The sequence below is a fragment of the Epinephelus lanceolatus genome, chromosome 20, assembly GCF_041903045.1.
Source record: "Epinephelus lanceolatus isolate andai-2023 chromosome 20, ASM4190304v1, whole genome shotgun sequence".
NCBI lineage: Eukaryota > Metazoa > Chordata > Actinopteri > Perciformes > Serranidae > Epinephelus > Epinephelus lanceolatus.
This window is the reverse complement of record NC_135753.1, coordinates 20,347,473-20,368,895: the sequence shown is the minus strand read 5'-3', so window position 1 is coordinate 20,368,895 and position 21,423 is coordinate 20,347,473. Positions and strand designations below refer to the sequence as shown.

The window sequence follows — 21,423 nt, the reverse complement described above, 5'->3', positions numbered from 1 at the left end:
CCCGTCGGTGCTTACATGAGCCCTCTTGATGGCTACCAGACACTTTTTCCTTTGCGATTCCTCAACTGGTAAAATTTGGATTTTTTTTCATTGTTGTTTGTCACACAGCCAGTCACATGGAGGCTCTGCGGCACGTTGGCATGTTAACATCACAAAGAAGACAATCTTATTTGCCACTTTTCCAAACAGTTCTCTGCACTGCTACAAACCATACCAGAGGTGATCTTTCCCCCGATGCCATAGTCCCGTAGCAAAAACAGACTGGAAGTAGACTTTGAAAATGCCCAGCAGATGGTTAGCGTAGCTAGCATAAAGGCTGGAAAAAGATAGCCTGGCTCTAACCTACGGTAACAGCATATGCCTAACAAAAAATGTCTATCAGCATGTCTAGCTCTCTAAATAAATCCATTTACGGCCAGTTGGTCAAATCTGGCCGACAATAGGGTGCTGGGTGTCCCATTGACCATTTTCTAATTCACAATGAAAGTAAACTGATTCACATTGGGATTTTTTTTGGTACTATGAATGTCAATCAGTGTTAAAGTACATTTGAAATGCATCAAAATAGAACTTGTTTATCAAAAACAGTGCCGGGGCGGGATCCCTTGGACCCCTCGACAGAGATCCAGTCTAATTATTTATGTATTGATAATTAATATTTGTTTTTTAACTGGCCCCTGGCCTCTTGTCCTTTTGCAAAAGTGGCCCCAGGCAAAACGAAATTGAGTATTCCTTCCTTACTGTATATGTTGTTTGTGTAATCTGACCAGAAGGGGTCCAGATTTGTCCTTAGTCATTAGTTCAAGGTCCACACAGTTTAAAATACTCAGCATCATACTTGCCTTTGTCCATGTCGTCAAGCTAGTTTGCTGTTTCTGTTGAGTAGCTGTCTGTTATTCAGTCAGTCTACAGCAGGAAACGACACTTTCCTGTGCACTTATTCACTGTACATGAAAAGAAAGTTTGTTTCTTGTAAACTTGACACATTCATGAGTCACTTGCGGTCCATTCAGCATAGCTTTATATTTATCAGATTACTTTAACAGACATGAGAGTGGTGTATATCTTCTCATCTACCTTTTGGCAAGAAAGCAAAAATGTCAAACTCTTCCTTTAAGACAGACAAAGGTCCTTTTTTTGTCACGTCACACTCTTTGGCTAGATAACACGGTACACTCCAGGTCTGCCGTCCCTCCTGGCTTGTTTGGTAACACAGCGTGAAGGTTTATTTTGCTCTGTGAAATACTGAGCTCTTCCCGTCTCCCGTGTCTGAATCTTTTCATTCCACTTATATCAGGTCTACCCAGAAAGGTCAATGTTGCAGTCACATCTCTCAGAAACATACAGAAACAACCCACACTCCTTTGCATTTTCGCAAAGGAGCTGAAAGCTCTTTATGATCGCTGTCGGCGCCAATCTCTCTCACGTAGCCCCAATAACATCATCGCCGTCACCATCCCAGGTCGTATAAATTGTATAGAATTACCCGGCTCTCTATCAATTCCCCTGCCAGTCACAAGTCAGAGAGGCTGAGAGATGGAAGTGGAGGGAGTGGTGGCAGATGAGAGGTGACAGGAGAGCGGTCACAGTGGATGGTTGAGTGAAGATGTGATGTGAGCCCGGGTACCTCAATGACGTATAGCAGCAGGGGGAGAGGAGAGGACGGCGAGATGGGACAGAGAAAGAAAGAAACTTAACTGTGAAGAAAAAGAAACCAGACTGTTTACGGATATTTTAACCATTCCTGTGCATCCTGGCGCCTTTTGCCCTCCGTGTACTTTTTCAGTATTCCTGTCAGCTCAGCCAGACTTTCAGTAGGTCTTCTAATACTGTCAAGGACGAGTGCTCAGTCTCCGCCGCAGCTCAGCCGGGGGAGCGTTTGTCACAGTAATTGAGGTTAGAGGTGGCGGCAGTGTGGTTTAGTAAATCACTTCTCGTAGTCCTGGCACTGTTGAACTTGTACCCATGAATAACACCGTGACGCCGTTTTCTCCCCTCTGCCCCTCGCTTTCATCTCTTCATCATCTTCCCCTTGTACTCCCGCCGTCCCTTCTCGCCTTCTAAATGTCTCCTTTTGTTCTCTGATTTTACATTCCTCTTCCTTCTTTGCACTTAATTCTTCCATTCCCCTCCCTGCAACTCCCTACTCCCCTTCCTCCACCCTTTCAAACTGTCCCAGGTTCCCTGCACACAGGTCGGACGTCCCCGCCTCCTGGCAGCGTCCCTGAGGAGCAGCAGCAGATTGCCCGCCAGGGCTCCTACACCAGCATCCACAGTGAAGGGGAGTTCATCCCTGAGACACAGGACCAGAATGTAAGAGCATGTCCACAGGACAAAGACAATTAAAAAGCCTCAGGTATGGGGCGTCGGTGGCGTAGTGGTAGAGCAGGCGCCCCATGTACAAGGCTGTTGCTGCAGTGGCCCGGGTTCGAATTCAGCCTGTGGCCCTTTGCTGCATGTCACTCCCTCTCTCTCTCCCCCTTTCACAGTTGTCTGTCCTATCTATTAAAGGCTAAATATGCCCCCCCCCCCCAAAAAAAAAAAAAAAGCCTCAGGTTCTGGATAAACTCTCCTCTGTGATTGGCTGGTGTAATGTGAAATTCTCATGTAGTCGATGTTCTTCATATACTGAATGGAAACTTGCTAGTTTACTCGAAATGGGAAGCTATGTGAACATGCTCTAACTTGAGCGTTCCCAGTAAAGCACAGTAATGACGAACACTCCTAACCTTCTAACTTGGCTCCTATCTAAAGACCAGATGAAATTCCAGAGCATCTAGCTTCAGTATCATGACGAATTTCTGAGTGATAGGCAGGCAGGATATATCATTGGTAGGAATTTGATTTGGTCGTTAAAAGGTTGGTGTTTCATAACGGAGAGCACCCGCCGGTGTACACCGATGGGATGGCAGTATCTGTCGCCAAGAAAGAAAGACGAAGCCCATCATAAGCACCATGTAACCTCCTGTTGGGGGTCATGGGGGGGCTGGAGCCTATTCCAGCCGACATTGAGCGAGAGGCAGGGTACACCCTGGACAGGTCACCAGACTATCACAGGGCTGACACATAGAGACAGACAACCATTCACACTCACATTCACACCTATGGACAATTTAGAGTCACCAGTTAACCTGCATGTCTTTGGACTGTGGGAGGAAGCCGGAGTACCCAGAGAAAACCCATGCTGAAATGGGGAGAACATGCAAACTCCAGAAGGAGACCACAGAAGGACCCCCCCACCCTGGATTCGAACCGGGAACCCTATGAGGAAATGTATATTTTGTATTTTTTGGCACAATATGACCGAAAATGTGAGCCAAAAGGGTTAAAAGGCATTTTTTCTGTAATCTAAACTTTAAGATATTTGGCGAGTGACCCGAGTACACACAGAAAAATTCTGTTTAATGATTTTAACCCGACAGAGGTCTGACTTCCCTTCGCCTCTGCTGGACTTACTTGTTTGCCTTTGCCTTTTCCATTATTTTGAACCAGGACATCTTAAGGGAGTCATGTGTCAAAGCAAAACCAGAAAAACAGTCATTCATTTTAACCATCTTCAGCCAAGTGAGCTTTATTTAATCATGTTTTTAGTCTTGACAGCATACTGAAACTGTAGCAATCCTAATAAATGTACCGCAGCAGCTAACATTGGCTTTATAACACTCTAATTTGGCTCTTTGTAAAGGTTTTGTCCAGCAGTCAGTCACACAGAATAATTTACCCTGAGATGTGTTGAAAGATTTTAACACAACATAGAGCTCTTTGCCTCTCTTAACTCAGTTATGGGAATACTGCTCTGCTGTACTTGTAATGCGTCTTTGCCTCTGTTATTTTTAAGCCGGACTCCTCAAGAGTCTCATTCCTGATAGGGCCATTTATTAAAGGAAACAAAAACAGAAAGCAGTTCATTTTGAAACCCTTTAGGCTGAATGAATGTCCTTTATTTCACGTGTTACGTAGTTTAAAGATCAAGTTGACTGTTTTTTCAAACCAGACTGTTTTAAAATGTTATTTCCTGTTATTTATTATTGTGTGCAGCACAACAAATTGGGCAATCGTTTCGTGCTTAAAACCCGTGATAAATCATCTTTCTAGGAAACAGGAAGCTCCCAGGATAGTGATTCTCAGAAGGGACAGATTTCCTTGGCTATTGTGTAAAATCCTTTAACATATGACCACATGCCCCACTCGCAGTTATACACACTGCTCTATCTGCACTGCTTTATATTCTCTCCCACATGATTGCATGCTGTCTAACCCCAGATTCCCCTGTGTCATTATGTCCGTCAGATGCTGGATCCCTTCGGGAGCGCAGACAACTCACTGTCGAGCAGCTGTCAATCAATAGATCAAGCACTGGACAGGTGAGTCATCTTGCGACATGTGAGTTACGATCCTTGCCTGTGTGGATTTAGATTTGCGATGCACACGTTCACGTTGCAGAGCAGCTTTGCTTGCAGAGATATGGGATTTGGTTTGCATCACAGCCTCCGTGCTTGGTGTTAACACCCTCGGGTGCGATCTTGTATGTTGCAAACACGCACAGAAGCAACAACAGGCTCTCAGAGGAGTTTGTAAATAGTGTTAAAGGCTTGCAGAGCTCTCTGACCCTGCCTGCGCTGGGAGGAATCAGGTCACTTTGCTGTTGCCATGGTGACAAAACTCTTATCTGGACGCCTGGATTCCTCAGTTATCACAAGTGAGAGAGAGAGAGAGAGACGTGAAACAGTGAGCAAGAACATGCTGGATGAGAGGGGGGGAAACTGAGCCAGAAAATGAAAAGTGGCGAAAGAGTGAGAGTGAAGTGGAAGACGGGGGGGCGGCGGGGGGGGGTGAAGAGTGAAAAGACTGAATGTGAATCAAAGGGACGAGAAAAGTGAGCAAGAGTGAGGTTGAGAGCGAGCGTAGGACGGAAACAGCTCTACCTGCACGAGGCTTATCTGGGCTCCAGGCTGCAGAACAATGGCAGGAAACGAGTGCATGGAACTTTTCCCTGCAAGCGGGCATGCGTGCCCCTTATCCAGGGTCTCGTGGCCCCGCGCCGCCCTGCGGTCAACAGAGACGTCACTCTCTGTCGGGTCATCGGGGCAGGGCTGGCCACAGACAGCCAGGCATGGGGGCGGGGGTTGGATGTACATTATTTAATGATAGAAAGTTTCAGCGTTTCAGCAAATTAGCAGCACTTTCTCTTTCTCCAGAGAGCTTCTCAACACCCAGCTTATCTCTTCTATTTCAGCACGTTGTTGTTTAACATCAATCGCCGCCGAGGTCTCGGTAGTTCGAACGCTAAAAGTCATTTTGAGGCATTTTGTGCTGCTTTTCAGTCTGAAGTTTCACACCAGCAGCTGTAGCCAGACTCTGTTTGAAGATAAGGGGAAATTACAGACTCAAATAGCAAACCATTTTCTTCAACTCTTTCCCCTCCTGTTCTCTTGTCATTTCAGTCCTCCGTTCTCACAGAACAACCGTGACAATAATTACCTGAACCTCAACTACGAATACAAAGGTAAGAGGGGTGAAATCTGCGCCAGGTGTAAAAAAACTGCTTCTCTGCTGAGGTGCAAAAAGCTTTTTCATTATTAGAAAGTTTTGTCTGTTCTCACTTTTTTTGTACTTCTGTGGTAATTATAACCGTGCAATCAGTTTCAGAGAAAAAAGACCTAAAGCTCCTGATTATCTGAAAATCCCCCCTGTTGCAAATGGCCTCCTGAGATTACTAATGAGGAGGGAGATGATATTATTTGATGCTTTTATCTGGGAGTAAATACTTAAAATGAGGAATGGCTTATTGTGGAGATATTTAATATCTTGGTTGTATTTCTTGTGTCTCAGGAGGTGATGAAGGGAGCGTGATAGCATCATAACTCTTCCTGCTTTATCTTCCACACAGTCTCCTCTGTGTACCCTTTGTCCATCTCATTTGTCTGTCTCAGCCCATCTCCCATCGTCGTCTGACGTTTTTTTTTTTCAAACTCAGACATTGCTGCTTTCCTGTCTTTTCATGATCACTTCCCTTCCCTGTCCCATCGCCTCTTGATGCCCCCCCCTCCCTCCTTCTCGTCTATTCCTCGTCCCTGGGCTCCCTGTCTGTCCCTTTTCCTTCAGAACGCAGATCAAATAGAGCAGGATGACAGATAACGCCACGCTAATCCTCATGAACAGACACAACCACAGCAGCTCTCCCAATCTGGTCATTTCTTTCTCTCCTGCACCACCCCTGTGCTGTAAATTAAAAAAGGGGAGTGCTGCACATTGTGTACACAGACTGGGAGTATGGGGGCTTCACATAGCTGCAGCAGTACTTAAAGACTCACTAGGGCACGCATGCATGCACGTGCCTGCACACACACGCATGCACACAACCCCCCCCCCCCCCCAGATGTAAAGCTGTGTGGCCCTTCCTGCTGAGGGCTACAGTATTTGTTTACCATTCCCTGTGAGTAGATTTTTCCTCTCCATCCCGCGCTGCCAAACACAAAAAATAACTCCCGTCTCCATGGGATACAGCCACAAAAACAGCGCGAGGGGAGGCAGTCATCTGACAGAACAGCTGCTTTCAATTGCAAGCGGCTCTGCTGCTCTCCATTCAGTGTGTGCGTGCGTGTGTGTGTGTGTATGAGAGAGAGTGAGTGTCAGCGCTCGCCTGCGTCAGCAGTGCTCCCCACCTGCCTTTAGTTACTGCTCCACTGGGTTCAGAGCTAAGGCTAAGCTAGCACACATGAGCTGTTTGCAGTTTCTCTCTTGGCTGCAGCGAGGCAATACAACAGCTCTGTTTGGTGTGTGAAAAGCTGTCTTCCATCCCGCTGCTTTTGAACTTTGATTTGACATACCGAGATGAGCAAACGCAGCGTAGTGACTGTCAGATGTGATCAGCTGAAATGTGAAACTCTGGTAATCTTATTAGGCATCAGTGTGTTTGTGTGTGATTAGCTCCAAGTAATTAAACCTGCATTACTGAACCTGAGACCTGAATGAGCACTAAGCTGCAAATTGAGGAGTACTGTAACTGTAAGAGGAGAATTCAGTTGTTGTCGAGGCTTCGATTACTTCCCAACTGACAGCTCTGCCTCATTGCTCCCTCTTCAGGTCGCCACGGGAAAGGAGGGACTTTCCCTCGCCAGTTCCAGTTGCCCAATCGCAGCAAGGATTACGGAGACCGTAAGAAACCGGCTTTACTAGAGCAATAACAACACCACCATTATTGCACAGATTAAACAGATATGCTGCAACGTCCACAGGACAACACAAACAGTCTCACGCCACCACCAGGCACTCCCATCTGGTCAGATTTTTTAAAGGGGAACACCACCTAAATTAAGAAAGTTCACTATTTGTGAACATGAGCTACTTTCTCTCGAAGCCAGAAACCAGAGAGGGAAGTCTCAAGTTGTGATGTCATAGGGTTTAAAGTCTGGAGCTGCTCCATAGACAATTAATTGGAGCCACAGAATGTTTGCTTTCTTTTTTATAACCAAATGAGCTTTATTCTATTGTAGAGTCTCAGCTCTGAAACAGAAAATGCACCCATGTAGTCAGAGCACTCCCCTGGGTGCTCTCTGTGTCTTTCACCATTCATTGTTTATGGAGCAGCTCCAGACTTCACACCCTGTGCATCACAATTTTGAGTTCTAGCACTCTAGTTTTTGGATTTTAAAGAAGGTTGTTTGCATGAATTTCTGGGCTGTCTCACACCATGGGAATGACATGTATGCATTCTGAAAATGGGTGTAGCTCCCCTTAACTTCAGATGCATAATATAGGATCTCATTCTTTACAGTGCCTCCTCATATGTTTGTCACCCTTGTCACTTCCAGATGAAATATTTGAGAATATCTGCATTCTTCTGCTCTCCGGGTACATTTGGTACATGAAGTGCTGGCTTGCTGTTCCAGGCAGCTGCTAGTAATTGCTTACTCAGAGGCTAACCTTGGCTAGCAATGATTTACGTTTCCCTGCGGTGAACCCAAACTTGTATAAAAACACAGCGCCCTGCTTCCTGTCTGAGGGGAAGTGGGACGGAGTGGCGAGAGGCACTCTGCTCTGGCTGGCCCTAAGTCTTGGCCAAGAGCTCATTTTATGCACAACACCTGTGTGAGAAATCACAGTGCAAACAAAAGATGCAGTGGCCTGTGTGCGTGTGTCAAGTCACTAATATGTCTATTTTTTTAATATATGTTTGTTTTCAGGTCGCAGGACACTTCCGCGCAGCTTCATGCCGCAGGAGAACCTGTTTCAGCTGGTTCCCTCCAGTCGCACGCGCAGTTACAATGGAGACAGCACGCTGCAGTACAGTGACCTGCGCTCACTGGGCCGCACCACCGACAAAAGCTGCCAGCGGGGTACAGCCAAGTGTAAGTAGTGTCCTTAAGAACTGTTGCAGTGCAGGGACAGGAAGCACCGACGGGGAAATTTCTCCCAAAACATATAAACAGTCTTAAATAAACTGCATTTCTGGGCCTTTGTTGTTGATTAGTGTTGTATTTGTGTGGTTCCTGTGGATAATGAGGCAAATAAACTCGGACTGATAACCCAGAGGACAGTGAGAGGAACATTCAGACTTGTTTTAGAGTAGGAGGAGGAGGAGGAGGGCTGGGTATCAAACCTTGGTGCTTTTAGTGCTATAAACCATTTAAGATATACATAGACCATATGTCCACTGTATTTGTGCAGTCGTAAACATGAAGGTGTGGGCTTTATGAAACCAATGTACCTCCTACAACAATGAAGACTGCCTGTTCACTTCTTCTTTCAGCAGATAAATCCAGATTTTTTTTTTTTTAATTGTAAATTTATTTAAATTTATTTTTAATTTTATTCGATTTTAACATTTTACAAACACCCCCGAACAAGTTCACAGACGGTGAAGACAATATAAAAATAAAGGTCAGTGGAAATGGTTCATGTCTTCATAGAGTCAGAGCACATGTAAGCAGGCGAGGTGGATGGTCAGAGATCCATAGAGGCTCCAGCTGTAGTGTATCGTTCAATATTTGTTTGAACAAATTAAACTTTGCTGTCTTTGCTGGTTCCAGTTGAGCAAAATACACTTCTTTGCTATATCCTCCTGAGACCTGAACTTTTGGGATCAGTAGGACCCAATAAGTATAAAAAACTACAAAATGTCAACAATAATTAAGTCCCAATGGCCTAAAACGAGACGACCATAAAGTCCTAGTGTCTTCAAACGAGTACTTCCTAATTAACAGCGTCTTGTTACTGTTGCTAAGATTGGTCAAATTTGTTGCCATATTAAACTTCAAACATTATAAATCATAAATAAACAAGTTTCAACCATAAAATGTGATCAGTTTTGGACCTTGTCCTATTGTGTCGGGATCGCCGCAATAGGATGGCCGCCATCTTGTTTTTACATGGATTAGTGTATTGTGCTCTTACTACCACTACATGGCACAAAAAATGTCCATGAATGAGGACAGCAGGTCTGAGTCAATTAGATTTAGGTATAAAGTCAAGTAAACCCAAAATGTGATGGTCTCAGGAGGATATATGATATTATGCCGATCATCTTTGCAGACATGGTTTCTAGTGTCCTGTTTAGTTTCGTACTGGCAAAGTGTCAGATGGTATCCTCAAGACCTTAACAGTCAGATCATGCACCTCTTTTTTCTGCATTCCCAGAAAACATGAACAACTGACCCTGTACATGTTTTACATCTGTGACATTTAGATGATGCGTTTTAGGATATATCTGACTCATGCGTAGTGGGGTGCATATCCTGTGCATACATTTATGATTCTGTTCAGTTATGTTGTTACAAGACAATGAAGTCAAGACATTCTGACATATACTTTCCTACTGATCATCACTACACTCAAAGCCCAAGTCTTACTATGATGTTCTAACAGAGCACAGTAGATTAGGAGCTCTCCAGAATCTCCTCCGTCCTTGACAACCCCAGGGATAGTCGCCCTGCTCTTTTGAGCGTAGCACTTAAATTATGAATTTGTAAGTATAAAAATTCCTGTTTGGGAATTCCAAATTCTATTGTTAAATCTGAGAGAGATTTAAGGGACCATTTTGAGATAATTCCAGACATTTTGCCAGTGTAAGACTATTTAATTTGGGCAGAGGTCTTGTACAGAAGGTTGTTTTGAGATTATTTGGGCACTTTGGCTTCTCTGAAAATAGAAAATTTACAGAAGTCAGGCACTAAAAGACTATGCTATCAGTGCCAAAACTCAGGTATCCTATCAGCATATTATCAAAAAAAATTTTTAAATGATACCCAGCCCTTGTTGAAAGGCATCCTGTGTGCACCACAGAATATAAACTACAAAAATAAATCTCACATGAAGAACAAGGCAAATGAATTTAGATCTTAAATTGATAAATAACAGTGTGACTTGATTGTTCCAGTAGAAGAAAGTCAAACATGGAGGAGTCATAAGAATACAAGACAAATTTCTTCTCCAGTAAATAGTCTGTGGCTGTCGAACATGTTTAATTCTTAGAAGTAGTCTGTGTGAGGGAGTAGAGATGATGTACAGTAATACTGTATGTCACAGCAGGCACAGCTCCCCTCTCATCATCCACAGGCTTACTAATCACATCTGTCCTCATTCACTCTGCAGTATGAGTCGCCCAGAAATTGTCTTTGTCATGAAACGAAAGCTCAGCTCAGCAGTCTGTGGCTGACGTGTCAGTCTCTGGTGTCCTTCGCACCCACACGAGACCAAACTGTCTAACCCGGCCACAAAGCCGCCTGTTAATACCAAAACAAAGCCTCAGAGTCTGGGCCTGTAAAGATGAGAATTGTTGAGATGCTCTCTCCGGTCGACCGTGCGTGGTTTGACTCAGATATCAGGGGGCTTCCCCATCTGAGAGGGTCTGCGGTGGGGAATGTTTAACGACCCTGCGGTGGATTTTTTTCACGTCTGGTTTTGGTGAGGTTGCTGTGCGAGTTTTAGATTTTGATGCATGCTTCAGTGTGTTCTCGAATCAGTTTATCATGATGGATCCGTCTGCCTCTGGGGGCTCAGCGAGCAAATGAATTACGGGTGTGTTTTCATCATGTGGTGTCTTGTTTCTGCAGCTCCGAGGGCGCCAGTCAACTGGCGACAGGGAAAGCTCCTGGGGCGCGGGGCGTTCGGGGAGGTCTACCTCTGCTATGACGCCGACACAGGCCGCGAGCTGGCCGCCAAGCAGGTGCCCTTTGACACCGACTGTCAAGAAACCAGCAAGGTGAGAGAGAACACCTCACACGTTTGGATTAGTCACAAACTGCATGTGTTATAAAACAGTGATGATTCAAGATTAAATATGCAATTGCTTTATGCTTCCACAGGAGGTGAACGCTCTGGAGTGTGAGATCCAGCTGCTGAAGAATCTGCGTCATGACCGGATTGTTCAGTACTATGGTTGTCTTCGGGACCCTGAGCAGAAGAAGCTCACCATTTTCGTGGAGTTTATGCCCGGGGTGCGTATTCTGCAGGGCTTTTTATTTGAATATTTTTAAACCTCTCATGCAGTTCGACAGCGTGCTAACAATCCCTGATGTTTGATTGAGATACAATAACCAGTAATGTCTGTCATATCTTGAGCAGTTCCTGGCTGCAGAGATAGGTCCTCTGACGTCTAGAGACAAACATCAAATCAAACCCATACTGGTCACATCTGCTTAAAACCAATTCCGAAATGTCACCAGCTGTCAACAAACATGTCCTCAGTGGTTGATGTCAGCAGAACGGCTCAGTTTATGAGATCATTTTCTCACTAAATGAGCGCCTTAATGAGCTGCAGTCGCCTGTGGACCCTGTCCCTGAGCCTGGTTTTAATATTTCCTGGGCTATTTTTTTCCTCCGAGTGGCGTTGAGTGTCTTAGTCACACATTGTCTGGAAATTGGGAATGTTTATGTTTCGCTGGAGTTTTCTGGCAGAGGCAAGAGGGGAGGTGACAGAGCCAAGTATGTGTGTGTGTGACTGCTCCGTGCGGCTGCACCGCTGTGGCTGACCGATAACGCTCCAGTCGCCCACGGGGAGGGGAGGAAAGAGGGGGCGAGTGTCCCTCTGAGAGCCACAGAGCTGTGGAGGTGTCTTGCTGACAGCTGAAAGTGGAGAGGGAGAAGTTTTGTTTTCACTGCGTGAGTCCTGAACTGCGTCACAGGTGTTGGATCAGGTCTTTGCTGCTGCGATTTCCTCGCGAGGAACTGAAAACAGGAAATGAACGGAAATGCAGAACATTGAAGGTGTTTGGAGTCGAAATCCAGCAGATTTCTTTCAGCACATTGTGTTTTTTAAATACTTTGTTTTGGTACTTAAAAATTAGCTCGGGGGGCGCTTTCACAATAAGACAAAATAAATCCGCTTTAGCCGGAAATGTTGTTGCAAGTATGCATATTAAAGACGCTGAAGCATTTTATATCCATCATGCCAACCCTCCAAAGCAGATATATATTTTTATACCCTACAGCTGTGGCAGTAATCTTACTATATAATGACGAAAACTCTGTCTGTGTCTGTGTGTCTGTTCCACGTTTTTCTCCTCACTGACTTGGTCAATCCATGTGAAATTTGGCACAGTGGTAGAGGGTCATGGGAGGATGCGAATGAAGCAATATTACATCAATTGGCCAAAGGGGGCGCTATAGCAACCGGTTGAAATTGCAAACTTTGAATGGGCATATCTCATGCCCCGTATGTCGTAGAGACATGAAACTTTGCACAGAGATGCCTCTCCTCATGAGGAACAAATTTGCCTCAAGAACCCATAACTTCCTGTTATATAGATTTTCCACCATTTTGAATTTTTGAAAAACACTTAAAATCGATATCTAACCGATCTGCATGAAACTCAATGAACATAATCTAGGGACCAATATCTAAAGTTCCCTCTTGGCAAAAGTTGGAAAACTTACTAAAACTGAGCTTCTATAAGGCAATGAATATTGCGGAGGGCGTGGCTCATCACATAAAGGTGTATAACATCTCAAGGGTTTCACCGATCACCACGCAACTTTGTAGGCATATGACCACACATAATCTGAGGGGACCCCTCCATTATTGACCCCATCAAACAAAATGGGGGCGCTAGAGAGCTAATTTCTTATCTAGGCCTAACCGGCATATCGATTTTTACTAAACTTGGTAGACAGTCATTATATAGTAAGATAAAGCAATCGTACCATCAAATTCACAAAAACTCTGTCTGAATACATTGCTCTTCTTAATGGGTTCAGTTGACTGTTTAATCTGCAATTTCCTATTACCTGTATCCCAAACACACACCATGTGAAACTGTACGTGGGCAACTGTGCACTCAATGGGTATGGACTAGTATAAGTTAACACTGCAGCCAATGTAAAGATCTCAACCCTCTGTCTCTCCAGGGCTCAATAAAGGACCAGCTGAAAGCCTATGGGGCGCTGACAGAGAAGGTGACACGGAGATACACCAGGCAGATCCTCCAAGGAGTCTCCTACCTGCACAGCAACATGATTGTACACAGAGACATCAAAGGTAACAGCAAACAGGCAAAGGTCAGGATAGAGTTTTAATTGGATTTGTAACTAGTGAACACCCACACGGGACACAGACTTAGCTGACGGTACACAGCCTCTCTTCGTGGTTTATATTGCAGCAACCGTTTCCCGAGAAAACTCCAGGTCCACTCGTTCTATTCTGGTTGATGTTTCCTCATTTGGTTATTCACCGTCTGCAGAAGGAGCCTGGAAAAAATGTGCTATTTTCAATTCCCCCTTTGAGATATATTAGGCTTCATGCTGGTGAAATCGGCCGGTCTAAAAATGTTCAACACCGGATGGAAAGGCTTTAGTTTGACTGCCCGCAGCTTTTGGGGAGTCGCTGCCTCGTTCAGCCGCGGCCAAGGAGAGGGAAATACACCGTCTGGTGGGGGGAAAACAGATAGTAGGTCTCACAGGACACAGGCAGGCCCTGTGAGAGTACATACGTGGGTGGGATTTTCCACTTAAAAATGCTCTTCATGTGTAATATACGGTGTGTGCTCATCTCACCACACAAGAGCTCTTCTGTACGCAGTAAAAAGAGCTGTCAGCACATGCGGTTTTGTATAGAGCTTGGCATCGCAGCCATGACAGTAGGCTATAAAGTTCCTCTGAATTTAACATTCCAAATAAAGCCTTAAGATGATTTATTAGAGAGGCGCACAGTCTCACAGCGTAGAGGCAGTGGAAACAGGTTAAAGGAGCAAGGAGTTAAGAGGAAAGGTCACGTATTTAGTCTCTCAATCTCCTCTCTGCAGGCCTCTGTCTTGAAGTGGGTGTGGAGAGTGTGTGGCGAGTGGTGTACATTAGTCACTGATCAAACAAGCGGAGCGCCTGAAGGAAATGGGATAGACACAGCTACATGTCGGAAAATGACTAAAGAAGGAGAAGGAAGGGTGTCGGGGTTCGATCCACGTGGAGCACAGTTGATTCAGTATTTCATGTTGATTTGTGTAAAGCAAAAAGGCGTTCCTCTAATGTGTAGATATGAGTCTGTATTGTATTTATATAAAGGCTGCTAGCAGGTATCCTTTGACATTTTACAAATAGGTCTGCCAGTGCTCCTTTCAAGCTGTAGGAAAAGTTTACCCTCAAGTTGTTCAGTGCTGGCACATGCACTTTGTGCCCACACTGCAGCTCCATTAATTGAACCTTCAAACTGTCAAAGTATCCCTGTAAGGATATCAACAGTCCTCGGGAGACTCTTGAATAACTCTGAGCTCATTTTGCTTCGTTCAACCAGGTGCTAACATCCTGAGGGACTCCTCGGGGAACGTGAAGCTGGGAGACTTTGGAGCCAGCAAACGTATCCAGACCATCTGCATGTCTGGTACAGGAATCAAGTCCGTCACTGGCACCCCCTACTGGATGAGCCCCGAAGTCATCAATGGGGAGGGCTATGGCCGCAAAGCTGATGTATGGTAAGGAACAAGATCAGATGGAGCTGTAATGAGGCCCACAGGGGATATTAGACCGCTGCAGTGCAAAAAAATATTTATTACAAGCACAGAAATACACTGTCGCAGTAAAAGCTGTAAAGTTACCTCAATAAATGGGTGGTGAGGCAATAAAGTGAGTGGAAACAGTTGTGTTGGTGGTGTGTGCTGTACGTCTGGTGACACTGAAAACATGTTAAATAAGACTGGTTACAGGAATACATATAGCAGTCACCATGACATGAGTGCTATCTTAAATCTGGGTTACAAAACAGAAATATTAACTTGTGTTAGGAGTACAAGGCAGGGGTGGATAAATCAAAAAGAACACCTATAAAGATTATCGTGAGATTCGATTGTATGAAAATATTTAACCTCTTACCACCTACTGTTGTGCACCTGGGGCACTAAAACTATGATTATGACCACCAGTCAGTCCTGGGTGAAGCACCTGAAAGCCACACTTGAGTAAATGTACAGATATCTTGCCAGAAAATGATTTTGGTAGAAGTCACCTTATGGGATATTTTTTGAGTAAAAGTCTTAAAGTATCTGGCATTTACTGCTCTTAAGTATCAAAAGTAATTTTAATATATTAAATTTACTTAATTTTAAAAAGTAAAATGATAATAATAACTTTATTTATAGAGCTCAATTCATGCATAAAATGCAACGCAAAATGCTGAACATAAAAGACAAAACATTTGTGATAGAGAAAAAAAGATGATGAAAAAATACATTTTAGGAGAAAGCAATGGTAAAAAAAAATATATTTTACAGTTACATTTAAAAATGTCTACAGATGTATAGTACAAATAAAGGCTGTTAATAGAAGTAAGTGGTCATAATTTTGAAGTTTATTTCTTTTGAACATGTGCGCCACCTTAAAAAGGGAGTCCTCATCACATTTAAAGAAAAACAAGTTCTTCACAACTTTAAGGATTTAAAGAAAACCTTCGACCTCCAGCACTGACACACTGCAGGGGAGCAGTCACTGTGCAGTGACCTGTCACAAATCTTTGCCCCCTTGAATCATTACTCACCATCTCTGCTGTGGGACTCGACTTTCTGCTATTAACAACTTGAAGAAAGGGCCGCACACTGTAGTACATCCATAAGTGACTTTTTAAAGATATGTTTTAGGGCTTTTTGCCTTTGTTTGATAGGACAGATATAGCGGGAAAGGAAGAGAGAGTGGGGGGATGGCATGCAGCAAGGGTGCAGTGCGTTGAAATCGAACCTGCAGCCGCTGCAAGGACACAGCCTTTGTACATAGGGTGAGCCGGTGGGCGCCCCATCCATATGTGACATTTGATGGTGTCTTTTTACAAAGCCACAGTCTGAAGACGAGCATTAGCTCAAAACATCACTTATCAATCTGCTAATAAATTGCACTCACATGAGTTACAGTGTGTGGACCTTTCTTCGTGTTGTTTATTGCTATCTTTTATTGGTCCACCACCTGCCTTAAATATTTTTTGGATGTGCACGACGACTATGCTTTTTTGTGTCGACTCCCCTTTCTGCTTCCATCATGGAGTCAGACTTATTATCATCTTTTCCCCACAGCAATAAGGTCTTTGAACAAATTCAAATTAAATAAAAAAAAATTCAAATGCACAGGATGAATCTTTCTTTCATTGGTGTATTACTACGCTCTATGTGCAATATTCACAAACAATCCAATACACTATGTGTGCAATATATAATGTGCATATATACATATTTATAATATACTATTATACTACTACTCCAAAAAATACTCAAGTACTGTAACAAAGTATTTTTACTGTGTGACATTACACCACTGCTGTTAGTACACAAAAAGTTAAATGAATATGACCATGTGATATATGTATCGATACATTAGACTCTCGTCTTTTCAGATGTTGTGGTAACTTTCAAAAAAAATGCCCTGCTGCATAAACAACCTTATTTGCATCGGCAGTATGATCTGTACATGAGCCAGTGCTGAAAGCTGATTGTATTACTGGGACATAAACCAGTTACAGTTGTCAAATTAGAGCTGCAATGATTCCTTAATTCAGTGTCAACTAATCTAATAATAGATAAATTGGTTTGAATTATTTTTTTAAAGCTAAAATAAAGTCAAAATTCTCTGATTCCAGCTTCTTAATGTAAATATTTTCTGGTTGCTTTGCTTCTTTATGACAGTAAACTGAATGTCTTAGAGCTGTGGACAAAACAAGACATTTGACGACGTCATTTTAGGGTTTAAGAAACACTGGTCGACATTTTCCACCAGTATATGACATTTTATTGACCAAACAACTAACTGGTTAATCGAGAAAATAACATGAGTTGCAGCCCTTAATTAAATAAATGCTGTTGTGTACAACCCCAGTTTGTACAATATGTATTATATAAACGTAAATGCATCAAACTACATGTGATGTGATATTTGTGTGATTAAATTAGATGTTCTGTTTGTCCTCAGGAGCGTCGCCTGCACTGTTGTGGAAATGTTGACCCAGAAACCTCCGTGGGCCGAGTACGAGGCCATGGCAGCCATTTTTAAGATCGCCACCCAGCCTACGAAGCCCATGCTCCCCGAGTGCGTGACCGACGCGTGCAGGGACTTCCTGCGGCAGGTGTTCGTGGAGGAGAAGTGGCGGCCCACCGCAGACGTTCTGCTCAGCCACCCGTTCGTCCAGGGCAGCTTCTGAGGCCTGCTGACCCCCCTCCCCTCCCCTTTGCCTGCGAGGCCTCCGCGGTCCCGGCACCTTCCCTCCTCTCCGGCCCGCCCCGTCCCCAGGGCCGCCCCCCCACCTCTCAGTCACCAGGCTCCGGGGCTCAGCATCACACCAACTTCCTGCCCTGTCATCTCTCACCAGTGTCTGCCTTGTCAGGAACCCTGCATCTCTCACCAACTAGCTCAACCCCGGATCGCTCGCTGAGAGGCCAGGTTGACTGCTGTCAGACCTTCAGAGTCCTCCGAGGCGTCGCGGTGTGTTGCCCCAGGAGGGGACTGGCGAGAAAGCACTTAGCAGTCTCACACGCTACAGACTGCTGTCCTTTAACAAGAGCAGGACAAGGGGCCAGAGGCGGTGAGGTCTCAAGCTCTCTGGGTCTTTACACTCATTTACTGCCGCAGAACAGCGTCTAGGTCGGGCCAGGCGCTACGTCACCACGACTGACTGGTGACGTTGATCACATCTGATAGTACTGTAAGTTACTCATCAGCCTAAGTTAGCTGTGTGAACTCAAGATGGTCAAATATTTTTATACAGCATACAATAACACATACAAAGTCATCCTAGCCGATGAGTTTTCTATTGCCACCTGCAAAATGTAAATGTATTTTTGTCAACACCTTACAATAAGACTTTGTAAGCAAGAATGTCTTTTTTTTAAACATTGTAGAGGGGTTGCGTCACCCCGCTTTCACGGCACTCAGAGCCCCATTTTAGAAGGACTGTCAACATTGCACTTTTGATATCATGCATCGAAACATTTCCGACATGCAAGATAATCAACTGAGGAGATATTTTTCTATTTGAAGCATTTTTTATATCATTTCTTAAAGAGTAATGTGTGGTGTGAGGCAGAAAAAGAAAAGAACCAAACCTTTGCATCAATGTCTATTAAGCAATACCAACACTACTGTTGGATTCCACTCCAGCTTCCCACGCAGTGAGCCTTGAGTCCATCGCATCAAGCGGCCAAAGAGAAGTTGCAGAGACAGAAACATGAGGCTGAGTTAATGCGCAGTGTTAGTCGTGTCGGATTGTTTTGCCACCTCAGAGCCCTATAGCCTTTTCTATGTTACGGCAGCTTCGTGCACAGTAAACTGCACAGACCAAAACAGACGCATTAACGTCACATTGTGTTAGTATGAAATTAAAGTAAGTGTCTCATTTTTTTGTTGTTGTTGTAATTTCAGTATGAATCCAGTCACCCCATGCCTTTACTTTGCTTTCCACACTATATGAATGGGTCACTTACTGACCACCTGGCAACACACCTCGCTCTGTGTGATGTCACGTGAGATAATCTCGCCAAAAAAAAGGGTCACGTTGGAAAACACGGAGCTGAATGCTGTACTCTTTGAAGTGGAGATGAAACTTAAACCGGGGAGATGTCGGAGGTGTAGCGGCACTTAAGGAACGATCGAGTCTTTTTTTGACCCTTGTCAGTGCCTTATCTGAATCTGCTTGTAAACACAAACGTTCACTGCCAAAGCGGAAAGCTTCTTAATAAAGTGAGCAGCTGTTCAGTAGAGAGCACACACAGGATTTGCTGAAGTTCTTTTATATGGAAAAAAAAAGATTATACTGTAAATACATATTGTTCTGCACTTTTGTATGAAATTTCTTTACATTATATACAAATCTATTTGATGAAATAGCAACATTATACAGTAGACTGTACTGTGATTTAGACAGGAGTATGTATGATTGTCTCTGAGAGCTGGTAGGCAGTATGAAAAGGCTGGGAGGCTTTCGATTGGGACAGAGTTTGTTTTGTCTTAATGACAAAGCCTTGAAACATGAAATGTATCAAGTCGTTGATCTTTTGTACATTTAACTTAATAAATCCAAGGTCTAAGACTATTTCTGTGTTTGACTTTATTGTGTTGTTTTGCAATCGCACTGCCTGAGACTGTGTTGTGAAAATAATCAGTTGAATTCACTCTATTTTGTTTTTCTACGAAGCGAATATCTACTTTTACACTAAACTCTCTGATTTCTGTGCTATTATAATAACAAATCTGACAAAATTTTGAGTTTATGTTTTAATTTCTTTCTAACAAAAGAAAGATTTTCCTCCATTTTTAGTTCCTAATTAGGGTCCAGGCAGCTAAGCTGCCAGAACACTATTGTAATCCTAGGTATTCTTCTTCTTCTTTCTTCTTCCGAGGAAATCATACTTCCCATGGGTGAAAACTTAGCAAACTTTGCACAAAGGTCCAGTCTCATGCCAGATATCCTCAGCTGTAAACTCAAGTCAATAGTCCTGATGGTGGTGTTACAGTAAGCGTCTAAAGTTCAAAACTTTGAAAATTCATAACAAATCAACCATACGTGCTACAACTTCACAACTTTCATCAAACTGTAAACCTATTAAAAATTATGAAGTTCATCACTCTGTTTTTTCAAAAACTGTAAAACTTCTTAAACCTATCTCCTCCCACAATTTTTGCTCAGTTGACACCAAACTTGCTACAGAGCATCTTCAGACTGTCCTACAAAAACTATGTTTCTCAGATTTTTGATTGCTCAAAAATTGAGCCTACAGTGCATCAAAATGTTTGACTGTAAACGGTACTGTAAACATATACATGCAAATTCTTGCTAAATAAATCTTCAATGTTCATGAAAAAAAGACAAAATTCTAGAGTCATGGTAGATGATGTTTGGCAAATTTCAGAATTTTATCTCAATTTTTGACAGCATTTTGAATTTTGCTCTAATGTGAACAATTGGAGTCAATGTAAAAATGGCAATTTAAACATCAGTTTTTCACTTATGGAGCAAATCAATCATTGTTACAAACAAATTACCAACATCTCCATGCTGTCTAGATGCAATATGTGTATTTTCAGATTTTTGTTTCGATAACTGAATTTTTTTACATTGGTTTCAAATCTGCTTTTCCATGCATGGACGGCTGCTAAACCTGCACAGCTGGCTTAGTCAATTTGTGAAGCTACACATGAATTGTCACTGACTAACTAACTCAGTGAGATAGAAACTGATTCTTAGTCTCAGAGGTTGTGAGTTCAAACCTCAGCTGATGAAAAAGGCAGATTGTGTTGCTAAATTCCTAAATGTCTTCCAATTCTTCTGCTTGTTGCTCAGAATTGCCTAAAAATGCCCGGACCCGACCCATCGCTGCACAGCAGCTATAATTGTGTTTTCTATAATCATGGCTGCAGCTGATGAGGGAAATAAGAGATTAAATACAACAAATGCTGTAAAATGTAAATTTACTTTATTATAATTAGTCTTGTGTGTTGTGAATCCATCCCCTTCACCTTTCAAAGTTAGCTTTTCTTTTCTTTTTTTTTAAGTTCATGGGGACGAGTTTTTAGCAAAATAAGTAGATTTGTGGAATAAATTTAGTACATACCCACTTGCCACCTTATTAGATATTAGATAGGCTATTAGATGGTAAAGTCAGGGCTAATCATAATCAGTGTTTGGGAGTAACTAGTTACATGTAATCCATGTATTACAAAGTACATGTAATTGTAATAAGTTACAGTTAGTGGGAAAAAATATGTAATTAAATTAGTTACAAATCAAAATGTTGGTGGTAACAATGGGGTTACACCCGAATAAATATAGATACAGATTAACATTCAGTCTGTTGCTTTGCATCTTTTCTCTGTGCATGGACACTTTTCTTTGGCATAGCCTGTTTCCGGGCAGTTTTCAGCTTTATTGCCCAGTTTAAATAATTTTTCAGATAAGTAGCCCCTACCTCTTTAATCACATTGCTGACATGGTGTTACAAAAATGGAAAGAAGAATAAGAATATT

At 43.1% G+C, this 21,423-nt stretch overlaps 1 protein-coding gene across 1 annotated transcript in view; it reads left to right on the top strand.

The window, feature by feature from the left end:
• Positions 1-19,492, top strand: part of map3k22 (mitogen-activated protein kinase kinase kinase 22) — a 58,325-nt gene extending 38,833 nt beyond the window's left edge. The window contains exons 9-18 of the mRNA XM_033639024.2: positions 2,180-2,313; positions 4,291-4,364; positions 5,445-5,506; positions 7,087-7,158; positions 8,187-8,351; positions 11,055-11,203; positions 11,307-11,438; positions 13,348-13,477; positions 14,726-14,903; positions 17,377-19,492. Of these exons, the coding sequence (XP_033494915.1) occupies positions 2,180-2,313; positions 4,291-4,364; positions 5,445-5,506; positions 7,087-7,158; positions 8,187-8,351; positions 11,055-11,203; positions 11,307-11,438; positions 13,348-13,477; positions 14,726-14,903; positions 17,377-17,605 (1,325 nt within the window). The 3' untranslated portion in view covers positions 17,606-19,492. The remainder of the gene's footprint in view (positions 1-2,179; positions 2,314-4,290; positions 4,365-5,444; positions 5,507-7,086; positions 7,159-8,186; positions 8,352-11,054; positions 11,204-11,306; positions 11,439-13,347; positions 13,478-14,725; positions 14,904-17,376) is intronic.
• Positions 19,493-21,423: the final 1,931 nt, after the last annotated feature.